The sequence below is a fragment of the Hyla sarda genome, chromosome 1, assembly GCF_029499605.1.
Source record: "Hyla sarda isolate aHylSar1 chromosome 1, aHylSar1.hap1, whole genome shotgun sequence".
Taxonomy (NCBI): Eukaryota; Metazoa; Chordata; class Amphibia; order Anura; family Hylidae; genus Hyla; species Hyla sarda.
The window spans coordinates 411,857,423-411,869,678 of record NC_079189.1 but is presented as its reverse complement, the minus strand read 5'-3'; the positions used below and the strand labels follow the sequence as shown (position 1 = coordinate 411,869,678).

Sequence of the window (12,256 nt, the reverse complement as noted above, 5' to 3'; positions counted from 1 at the left end):
TAGCGGAATAAAAAAAGATCAAATGGCAGCATGTATCGCAAAAATGATACCAATGAAAAGTAAAGCTCATCACGCAAAAAAAAATAAAAAGCCATTACTCAAAGGCCTCTGACGAAAAATAAAAAGTTACAGCTGTCAGAACATGATAGACACAAAACAGGGGGGGGAAAAAAAAAAAGAGTTTTGCTCAGAAAAAGGAAAAAGAACATAAAAAGCTATATAAAAATGGGTATCGCCATAATCGTACTGACGGACAGAACAAATATAACATCACTTTTACCGCACAATGAACACCATAAAAGAAATAATTTAAAAAAATGCCAGAAATTTTTCAGTTTTTCACAATATTTGTGAGTTTTTCACAAAAAATGCTCAACAAAAATGCAACACTTATAAAAAGTACAATATGTGACGAAAAAAACTCTCAGAATTGCTCCGCTCAGAAAAAGAATTCTAAAGTTACTACCATTTAAAGAGACACATGTCAAATTTTTAAAAAGAGCCTGGTCATTAAAGGGGTATTCCGCCCCTAGACATCTTATCCCCTATCCAAAGGATAGGGGATAAGATGTCAGATCGCCACGGTCCCGCTGCTGGGGACCCCCTGGGATGCCCGCTGCGGCACCGCGCTCTCATTACAGCACAGAGCGAGTTCGCTCTGCACGTAATGATGGGCGGTACAGGGGCCGGAGCATCGTTACATCACGGCTCCGCCCCTCGTGATGTCACGGCCCGCCCCTTTCAATACAAGTCTATGGGAGGGGGCGTAGCGGTCGTCACGCCCCCTCCCATAGACTTGCATTAAGGGGACGGGCCGTGTTGTCACGAGGGGCGGCGCCATGACGTCACGCTGCTCCGTCCCCCGTATCACCCGTCATTACGCACAGAGTGAACTCGCTCTGTGCTGTAATGATAGCGCGGTGCCGCAGCGGGGATCCCGGGGGTCCCCAGCAGCGGGACCGCGGCAATCTGACATCTTATCCCCTATCCTTTGGATAGGGGATAAGATGTCTAGGGGCGGAATACCCCTTTAAGGTAAAAAAAAAATGGGTTGTCCTTAAGGGGTTAAAGACCAAAAATCAGCATGGCTTACCGGATCAGATGGGTTAGGAGAAAACAAGTAGAATCCTAGCAAGAAAAAAAAAATAAAATAACATAAGCATTTAATTATAATATACAAGGGGGTTTCACCCACAGACTAAGACATCAGAGTAGTGCAGGCAGGTTGGCACAAAGCAGAAGACGTAGCTGCTGACAGACAGAGACTGCACACTCTTAGGCTATGTTCAGATGATGGAATGTCCGCGCAGAAAATCTCCATGCGGACATTCTACTGACTGTGAAATGCCGGCAGAACATGCTGGTGCTAGAACCGCTTGGAAATGCGCCATCTCATACACAGCAATGCATTTCCTTGACTTGTCTATTCTTTTTTTTCCGGACGCCAGAATCAGAATTTCTGCGTCAGGGACATCTGGCTCAGAAATTCTGCCGAGTGCAGCAGAATCCCATTGAAATGGAACTCTACTGCTGCGGAATGTCTGTGTGGAATATTCATGCAAAATTCCACATAGACAGTCTGCTGTGTGAACATGGCCTTACTGGTAATACTATAAAATAAAACACTGTCAGCTTTCATGGGTGGAAGAATGGCAGCAAAAAATGTACACTGTTCATAGTGCAGGCATGCCGATGGTGGACTGGGAGCTCTTGTGAATTCACCTATATTAGGCAGACCATACGTTCTGGCTCAGTTAGGCTACAGTCACACCACGTTCTGAGTTTCCATCTGAAATGGTTCTGGGGAACACACAGACAGATTTCAGAACTGTAGGCATACACAGCTGCATACTTATGCCACAGGCTTCCAGACGTGCAGACGTGACGTAACGCCTCGCCCCTTCAATTCATGCCAATGGGAGGGGCGTGATGTCACGAGGGGGGCGTGGTGTTACGTCACTTCTCCAGTCTCGGAAAGATAGAATGCGCGAGCTGCACGGAGATCCCCCCCCCTGCGATCAGACATCCTATCCCCTGTCCTTTGGAGATGTCTTTGCCCAGATAACCCCTTTAATCCTCTGGGCATACATTTTTTCCTCCCATTTAATCTATGGGTATAAAGGCATGTAGGTCAGACATAATGGAAGAGCTCAGATAAGTAAATGATGTTCACCATAATTCTCTTGAATGGGAGAGTGGTGTGGCTGCCCCGGCAACTGTACCTCCCAGCGGGGCAATAATCTACCCACGCTGTAGCTGAAGATCACGTAGGCCCAACAGCTGCTTTGTAACAGCCATGACTTCTAATATATATATATTAGTAGTATGCAAATAGAACTTTATTAATAGAACATACCTAGGATGGCAAAAATAACCATGAAGAATAAGAGGAGAAGCAGAATATCTATAAAAGGCGGCAGAGACTGGAAAATCTGACGCAGGTTCCTGCAGAGAGTGAAAGCAAATTCATAACACAGAGTTCTTACTGACAGACATCCTAGGTGGCAACACAATTGGGGAGATTTATTAAAGGGTAGCTCCCACCATCCCTTTTTTTTTTTCTTCCTGTCCCTGCCTATTGCCCATCTATCCCTAACCCCCCCCCCCCCCCCCCCCTGCCTTTACATTTTTTTTTACTATATTAAAAATGCTTTTTTTTCTGCCTGGTAGTGTGCTCACTACCAGGCAGACTTCCCCGGCAGGCATGACGTCACTGACGCCTGCTGGGGGGCCTGACTTCCGCCCTTAGTTCAACTATACAGGGTGCCTCCAGCTGTTTCACCACTACAACTCCCAGCCTGCCCTGACATCTATTGGCTGTCAGGGCATGCTGGGAGTTGTAGTGGGGAAACAACTGTAGGCACCCTGTGGTGAAAACAGTCTCAGCCGCAGCTGCCACAGATCCCGCTCCCCCAGGCCCCGCCGCGCAACACCCCCCACCCTTCTCCCTCCGCCGACCCGGAAAAAACATTCCGCTCTCCAAACTCCATCACCCCCAGACCCCGCCGTGCAACAGCCCCCTCCCTCCAACTGCCCGAAAAGAAGACATTCCGCTCCCCTTATAAGACCTCAGATCAGACTTGCCCATCCGGAGGATCAGCGCAGCAATGAGTGCGCGCGCTGCCTCCGGACAGGGTAATGGGGGCGGGGCCATGCGCGAGGCTAGTGGAGCAGCCTGACAGTGGGCAGTGCAGCCCCAGCTTTCAGCGCGCTCGCTCTCGCCTGTTTGATTGACAGGCGGGAGCGAGCACCGCAGTGACTGGATTTCGACTCATTGCCAGGCTGAAATGAGTCGAAATCCAGTAGTGATGTCACTGCTGAATGCATTCGGCCACTAGGAGGGCGACCCCTAGTGGCCGAATTTAAAAGTGATTTTAAACTTGTTTAAAATCACTTTTTTTAATTAAAGTATATTAGAGATATGTTGTAGTACTTAAGTACTACAACATATCAATTTTTTTACTTCATGACAGTGCCCATTTAACCTGTGCACAGGCTCGGCAGTTGATGACTTATCCTGCATAAATTAGTTCAGCTTTCCGGTGGGCTGGAAAAGGTGGATACAGTCCTAGGAAAGAGTCTCCTAGGACTGTATCCACCTTTTCCAGCCCACGGGAACACCTGAAAGCTGAACTGCCGAGCCGAGAAGTCGTGACGAATCGAATTTACTGTAAGTTCGCTCATCTCTAGTTTACACACCTGGATTTGGGATTTCCCACCATTCTTTTCTGCAGATCCTCTCAAGCCCTGTCAGGTTGGATGAGGACCGTTGGTGGAAGCCATTAGTTCTTTCCACCTCATGGCTCGGTTTTAGCTCTGATATGCATGGTCCTCTGTGAGGCCTTATATAGACGGGGCTGTGTCTCTTCAAATCATGTGCTCACCTTCTCATTCTGGGCTATTTAGTGCACAGCCAGGTTATTACTATGTTTTTCTCTGAAATGCTGCCCATGGTTTCGGCAGCATACATTTATTGACAGCATCCCTTTAAATATGCATCTAATTTAGTGATTTGTGGATAAGTATTTTTACATTATCTGTAGGAATACTATAAAAACACTTACAAATAGTTCTTACCTTCGGACAGCCCCACAATATCTGCAGTCCACTAAAAAAATAGGTCGCAATGCTCTTGTAACGCGTACATGAGAGGTTTGCCTGATTAGCACCACAATAGCTTCAATAAACTGAACCAACAGTACAAAACTCTGCAGAAAAGGAAGCACAACATCTGTTCTTGAAAACTTTGTCACAAAACAAAAATAAATCACAAAATAAAAAGGCGGCCTTCACATAACAATGTGTCCACTAATAAAATACTTGTAAGATTAAAGGGGCATTCCAGGCAAAACATTTTATTTTTTTATATCAACTGGCTCCAGAAAGTTAAACAGATTTGTAACCTCTAATGCTTCAGACACTTCCTGAGACAAGCAGAGATGTCAGCAGAGAGTACTGTTGTCAGAAAGAAAAGAAAAACTCAACTACACCAGCTGATAACTACTGGAATGATTACGATTTTTTAAATATTTTTTTTATAGAAGTACTGTATTTATCGGCGTATAACACGCACCCCCATTTTAATAGGGAAATTTAAGTTAAAAAAAATATACATATAAGATAAATGACAGACTAAATGCCATATCATCCCTCTAACTTTGATTTTGCCTGAACTTCAGTTTGGTCCCCCCTTTCAGTGCCACATTATTCCTCCCCTTTTATTAGCCCCTGTGCCACATTTACACCCATCCCCCCCTTACACTCTCATCATGGCCCCACTGTCTTATCATTCCCCCACCCCTGTCTCATCATGCCCCCTTCTCATCATGCTCCCCTCTCATCATGCTCCCCTCTCATCATGCCCCCTCTCATCATGCCCCCCTCTCATCATGCCCCCCTCTCATCATGCCCCCCTCTCATCATGCCCCCCTCTCATCATGCCCCCCTCTCAGCATGCCCCCCTCTCAGCATGCCCCCCTCTCATCATGCCCCCCTCTCATCATGCCCCCCTCTCATCATGCCCCCCTCTCATCATGCCCCCCTCTCATCATGCCCCCCTCTCATCATGCTCCCCTCTCATCATGCTCCCCTCTCATCATGCTCCCCTCTCATCATGCTCCCCTCTCATCATCCCCTTTCCCCCCCTGTTTTTGATATATATTTTTTTCCCCATCTTCCTTACCTAGCCGCGCTCGGCAGGACAGGTCCGGTGTCAGGTCTTGCCGGCTGCGGTCAGTGAAGCAGGATGAGTGACGTCCTCTGCCAGCTGCACAGCATCAGGGACGTCACTCATCATTCGCTGCAGCTACCGCTTGTTTAACTTCAGCAGCCCAACCGCAGCCACCTTAGAATAGTCACAGCGGCAGCAGCGTTGAGTGAGTGACATCTCTGATTCTGTGCAGCGGAGCTAGCAGAGGATGTCACTCATCCTGCTTCACTGACCGCAGCCCGGTCCCGACACCGGACAACCCGACACCGGACCTGGTCTGCCGAGCGCGGCTAGGTAAGGAAGATAAAAAACTACAATACAATAAAAAGCAGGGGGTAAAGGGAGGAAAATAAAAAAAAAACAAAGCGGGAGCCGCGCGCTGGTCACTGATTTAAAGTGGCCGCGGCCAGGCTGCTAATCCGTAACAAGCAGATGCTGTTGCGGCCACTTTAAATCAGTGACAAAAAGATTTATCGGCGTATAACACGCAGGCAGACTTTTTGCCTTGAATTTAAGTTTTAAAAGTACAGTAATTTACAAATCTGTTTAATTTTCCGGAGCCAGTTCATATAAAAAAAAAAAAGGTTTTTCCTGGAATACCCCTTTAACAACTTAATGTAAATCTGACAGCTGTTTTTTGCAGCTAAAAGAAAACTGCACCTTTCCTGGAGATGATGGGGATTGCCAAAATAAAATGGCATTTTTATGAAGTGTTTCCAAGTGTCAAGGAGGCAGGTCAAGCTGCTCAAGTACCACAGCTTGGCAAACCTCCATGTTCACCTTCAACTACCAGCCCCTCTTTGACTGACCTATTGAGCCATGTAGGTCAATCAAGGGCAAGGGCTGTGGCAGACACTGATGGCATATTCTTATTAGAGGCCATAAAGAGTGATTGTATGGAAAAGATGAGCGATACAACCCCCGTCAATGATTATCCTGACATAGCAGGTTGTCCATAAATGTGGATGTGCCTGGTTCTTTTCATAGTGGTGATCTAAGGGGTTTAATCTACCAATAACCCAATGAGGGTTTATATTAACAATTGGTGATAACAGGATTCTTTAAAGGTAAAATAAAAACCCAAACACTTTCAAGTGACCTGTCAAACTGTACAACCTAAGCAAAATAAAGGCGATTCCGAATGACAAGGGGCTCACGTTTAACTAAGAGGCAAAGTCAAGAAAGGGGAATAAATGAATAGTGTAAAGTTGGAAAGGAAAACAGGAAACCAAGGCAGGGGAACCATTTAAGGACTGTTTAATGACTGACCTTTAACATAGTCCTGCGATGCCTCAGAAACGTCTTACAACCAAGCCATCTCATCTTCATGCCAAGTTCAAAAACAACCAGTGCCAGGGCCAGTAGTTCAAGCGTGGCATGAACCTTATACAGTGCCATTAAAAAGAAGGGAAAAAAACAAAGTTAGGAAGGTGAGGGATATACATTTATCATGCAGTTCTCCCACTTTCTGCTCCTGATAATAACCCATATCATTTAGGGAAACTTTCTAGAAAAGGGAGGTATATATGACGGGTACACTGAATACTAAACCTATGAGGAGGAATTCTCCTACTCCCGTCCTGAAACTATTGGTGGATGCTGGGAAATTCCTCATTTCAATGGATACAGACGAAGTAGAACAAACTACGGGGAAGAAGACCACAATAGATACTGTAAATAAAGAACAATTTTATACATACATAGATGTCAAGGCGAAGAAAGGGAACAGCTGGGGCCTCACACAGGGAAAGAAGCAGCAACAGAAGCCCGGTACTAAGTTCCAGCATGTAGAATAAGTGGTTGTGAGTAAAAAGGTAAGCAGCAAAGGACTTTGGGTCCCGTGGATGTGTGTAAAACTTGTCATTATTCTTCCCCTCCTGAAAATGATAAGAAACATGTATCACTGTGCAGATGGAAGTGTTTATTTTCCATGAACAGAGATTAAAACTATGATTTATAACATGGATAATCCAGTGGGTAAACAGGTTACAGAATGCTGAGGTCAGCCACGGTAGGTACAATGCTGTGTTCTATGCACTGACTGGCCGGAAACTAAGGTGAGACTGCAACAATACAGCCCTATCATTTAGATTGTGGGTCACGGTAGTCTAATCTCCACTGATCAGAAAGTTATAATACATCCTAGAGATATGCCATCACTTTTGGATCTAAAAAAAAAAAAATGTAAAAAAAACATAACTTAAGTGTTGATGAAATTTAACAAAACTGATAGATTTGACTGGTTGGAATCTGGGCATTCCGACCCTCACCGATCCGTAGAATGAGCTGGGAGAAGCACATGGCTGAGCACTTCTCTCCCTGTCTCACTGCAAGAGACAGATTCCATAGACTTTCTATAGACTCTTTAGTCTATAGTCTTCTATAGTCTTCTGCAGCGAGAAGAGAGCAAAGAACTTAACCCAGTGCTCTTTCTGGCTTGTTCTAGAGATTTGTGGAGTTCTGAACACCGAGAACGTGTCAAAACAAAACTTTTGACATGTCTCGAAGACATGTCAATAGCTTTCAAATGACTAACCAAGTTTGATATAATAATTATAGGTCTCCATGAGTTATATGTCACTTAGAAAATGCATACAGTTCATTGTATGTACCATTCATAAATATATACCATGTAAAAGACTCAATTGTATTTTTGGCAGTCCTGGTAGGAGTAGATAATCACATGAAATTGGCCAACAAAGCACCTATAACTTTTTAATTTTTTCGCTTACGGGGATGTTTGAGGTCTCATATTTTTTGCGCCGTAATCTAAAGTTTTACCATTTTTGTTTTGATGGGACTTTTTGATCGCTTTTTATAAATTTTTTAAGGGTATACAAAGTGGCCAAAAATATGCAATTTTCGTGTTTATTTTTGTTTACATATTTTATTTTAAATGGGAAAAGGCGGGTGATTCAAACTTTTATTAGGGAAGGGATTAATTAGAGGACGGTCACTCCCACCGTCCTCTAAGCTGTCCTGATCAGCTCGGCTGAGCTGCTGGAATACATTTTTTCTCTATTTTAGCCACCGCAATCAACTTTGCTCGCAGAGTCTTAGGCATTAATGCTGGACATCACCACGATCGGTGATGTTGAGTATTAGCCACGGGTCCCAGCTGCTGAAAGCCCTCGGGACCACCGTGCTATGACGCGGGGTCAGCCTGTCACCCTGCGTCATAGAAAGGGAATGGGACGAGGGCATACATATATGCCCTTGGTCCTAGAGGGGTTAAGTGAAATGGGCACTGTCATTTCAAACAACTTCCCTCCATTTTATAGACAATGGAATTCCTAACATATTTGCAAACCAGTATTTACCAAAAATGCCACTAGGGGGTCTTACTTCTCTGTAATCTGCTGTTCACTGCTTGTTGTTAGGGGAAATCTGTCTCTGGTAAGAGACACAGCAAAACGGAAAACAGGGAGTGGGGGGCAGGGCTTTGCCACTGCTCTATGGGGAAAGAAAGGCTGAGAAAGCCTGAACTGTGTATCTGCAAGTTGAGTCAGTCAGTCTGCAGAAGATGATCCACAAAAGGTTAATTAAGCAGCAGCTAGTATAAGCTCTTCATTGTTGCTGATGCTGCTTCTTTCATTTCTGCTCATGCAGCACCTTGCTAACCCAGCACATTAGCAGCCCCGTCTCCATTCACATCCTATCTAAAGTAGTATACTGTGTAAATCATGCCCCTCAGAGTCCTGTGTACTACTGGCATACAGCCAAACTCTAAAATGTAGAGAATGGGGAATCTTATGAAAGATCACCTTTGGTATTTATGTGTTATCTGTGTATCACTTCTTGTGGATACTTACAGCTTGCACTACATATTTTATGTCATTTTCATTAAAGTGGTACTTTATCAACTGGTGCCAGAAAGTGAAACAGATTTGTAAACTACGGTACTTCTATTAAAAAATGTATAACAATTCCCTATAGCAAACCTCTCCTGCTCTGGAAAGTTACTTAGACAGTCAGAGGCGCCAGTTGATAAAAAAAAAAAAAAATTTGCCAGTGGTGTACCCCTTTAAACGTTCTTAAGTTGTATGCTGAATGACTGAAATTTTTGACAGATCTGCTGTTCTCATTTCAAAAGGGCATACACACTTTTACAGAATGGAAGGGGAGTTGTAATGTATGAAGGAAAACTGATACCTGTGAAGAACTAAGATAACTCTGTAGCAGTCTTCAAAAATCACATTTGGTGAAGTCCTATCAGAGATGCCCTAAAGCTGGTCATATACACTACATGCATCGATTAGATATGTATCAATATTAACAGGACCAGATGACCATCTAATGTGAACAATGGCCACCTAAAGATCCCCCAATGGCAGATAACAGAAAGATTAGGCATGTTAGATTTAACTCCCCTTGTTGTCAGGTACATTGGGGTCTGGATATGGTGTTCTCCCCTCTCCCCATTCAGAACACACGTACCTTTGGTCGAGACAACAGCAGTCGGCCAAATAATTGATCAGTTGACCGTTATCTCACGTGTATTGCTCCTCACATTTATGTCCAAGTTATTTTAAATGTCTAGTTTTTGGTAAGTTACCAAGTCTTAGCTGCTACTAATTCCTTATACACCATTGTGATATGTACTTCCATGATCGGTACATGACACAGTAATGTCTTCCATAATCATTTCCTTACCTGGAGGTAGATAGCAGCTTCTTGATAACGCATCTCCCAGCTGATGTCTGCATCCACAGGAACATGAACTTGCTCCATGCTTTCTGCGTGGTAGTCATACTCCTCTGTGGCTGATAGGGAAGCTTCAAGATTTTGTGAGATAAATAAATGGAATCCAGTCATGCCATTTACAAAGGATCACTAACAGCTTTATTACACATTAACAGAGGCCTCTAAAAATAAACTGTACTCCACATTCAGGATTAAACATGTACTGTACACGCTGCAGATATACAATTGAGATTGTATAATCTATTGTGGTTTAAAGGGGTATTCCAGGCAAAACCTTTTTATATATATGTATCAACTGTCTCCGGAAAGTTAAACAGATTTGTAAATTACTTCTATTAAAAAATCTTAATCCTTCCAATAGTTATTAGCTTCTGAAGTTTTCTGTCTAACTGCTCAATGATGATGTCACGTCCCGGAGCTGTGCATGATGGGAAAATATCCCCATAGGAGCTGGACAGCTCCCGGGACGTGAGTCATCAGAAAGCAGTTAGACAGAAAACAGCAACTCAACTTCAGAAGCTAATAACTATTGGAAGGATTAAGATTTTTTAATAGAAGTAATTTACAAATCTGTTTAACTTTCCGGAGCCAGTTGATATATAAAAAAAAAGTTTTGGCGTGGAGTATGATATGTAAACAGCTATTCAGGGGGGTTGGCCCCGAACCCTCTGTAGTCACATAGAGGGAGATTTATCAAAACCTGTGCAGAGAAAAACGTTACCCAGTTGCCCATAGCAACCAATCAGATCACTTCTTTCATTTTTGAAGTGACCTCTGAAAAATTAAAGAAGCGATCCTATTGGTTGCTATGGGCAACTGGACAATTTTTCCTCTGCAGTTTTTGATAAATGTCCCCCAATATTGAGATGCAAGTGGTTGTCTAGAGCCACATTCATTCAAATAAAGGGACCAGCCATCCCTTTCATTCTGCCTAAACTACGTGTAATTAGGGCGGTCCCTCAAGTCTGCCCCTCACTGTTTGTAAATATTTTATTAAATCATTTCATGTGACAACACTAAAGAAATGACACTCTGCTACAATATGGCCTGTATAACAGTGTTTAATAACTTAACACGCAACCAGTTATGTCTAAACCTTGGCAACAAAAGGGAGTACACCCTTAAGTGGAAATGTTCAAATTGGCCCAAAATGTCCTTATTTTGTGTGGCCACCATTATTTTCCAGAACTGCCTTAAGCTTGGTACAGAGTTCACCAGAGTGTCACAGGTTACCTCTGGAGTCCTCTTCTTCCACTCCTCCATGATGATATCACAGAGTTGGTGGATAGAACGTATATGATCATACTAGGACTTACAGACAAGACATATCAGACAGATACATTGGGAAAGGAACTAATGTTCTATTCAAGTGTCCCAGATGTTTCGTCTTCAACCATTCTGGCAAAGACCTTGAGTCCCTATGCATTATCCACTCCACCCAGATTGACAAATATTTCTTGCCTAAATCATCGCCTGAAGCTCTTCCATTCCATTCTCTGGAGGATATTTAGGGATTCAATCTACCATAACCGTGTAGTTGAACACTTATATTCCCATAGGATATACACTGTTGAGTTGAAATGTGAAAATATCCTGATATGTCTTTCTTAATGTTATCCATAGTAGATGTAAGAGAGTAAGGCTATTGCAGGAGAAGGTTGGATATTATTTTCAGTTATGTGGTTGAGGAGCCCTTTGTATCCCCACCAGATATGCAGTATATTTCCATACATTATACCACATCCCCAGCATAGGGGCGATGTGGTTGAGTAATATTTATTTAATTTTTTTAAGGAGTAAGATACCATTGTGTTACAATTTTATAGTTGAGTTCTTGCACCTTAGTGCTAAATGGCTAAATGACATTTTATGTGCTAAGAAATATGCTTCTCTACACTCCTCTTTTACTATGTCCACCCCTATCTCTTCCACCCACTTTGTTTCGGGGGGGGGGGGGGGGGTATAGTTTGCCAAATTCTCTTTGATACATATGCTGTATATCTTGGAAATAGGGTTTAGGTCTGAAGACAAGCTTGACCAGTCCATAATGTTTACCCTCAGCTTCTTAAGCAAGGTAGTGGTCATCTTGGAGGTGTGTTTGGGGTCATTATCATGTTGGAGTACTCCCCTATGGCCCAGTCTCTGAAGGTAGGGGGGGCTCATGCTCTACTTCAGTATGTCACAGCACATCCTGGCATTTATGGTTCCCCCAATGACTCCCCAGTGCTAACAGCACTCATGCAGCCCCAGAACATGATACTCCCACCACCATGCTTGACTGTAGGTAAGACTCGCTGTCTTTGTACTCTTCAACCATTTGCTGCCACACATGCTTGACTTAAA

The 12,256-nt window shown here is 43.5% G+C and overlaps 1 protein-coding gene across 2 annotated transcripts in view; it reads right to left on the bottom strand.

Moving 5' to 3' along the window:
- Positions 1 to 12,256, bottom strand: part of TPCN1 (two pore segment channel 1) — a 68,257-nt gene that overhangs the window by 46,825 nt on the left and 9,176 nt on the right. For both annotated transcript variants that reach the window (XM_056528759.1, XM_056528758.1), the window contains exons 3-8: positions 9,863 to 9,984; positions 6,910 to 7,086; positions 6,479 to 6,592; positions 4,078 to 4,208; positions 2,357 to 2,445; positions 1,094 to 1,128 (exon numbers count right to left, since the gene is read on the bottom strand). In XM_056528759.1, coding sequence (XP_056384734.1) covers positions 1,094 to 1,128; positions 2,357 to 2,445; positions 4,078 to 4,208; positions 6,479 to 6,592; positions 6,910 to 7,086; positions 9,863 to 9,984 — 668 coding nt within the window. The remainder of the gene's footprint in view (positions 1 to 1,093; positions 1,129 to 2,356; positions 2,446 to 4,077; positions 4,209 to 6,478; positions 6,593 to 6,909; positions 7,087 to 9,862; positions 9,985 to 12,256) is intronic.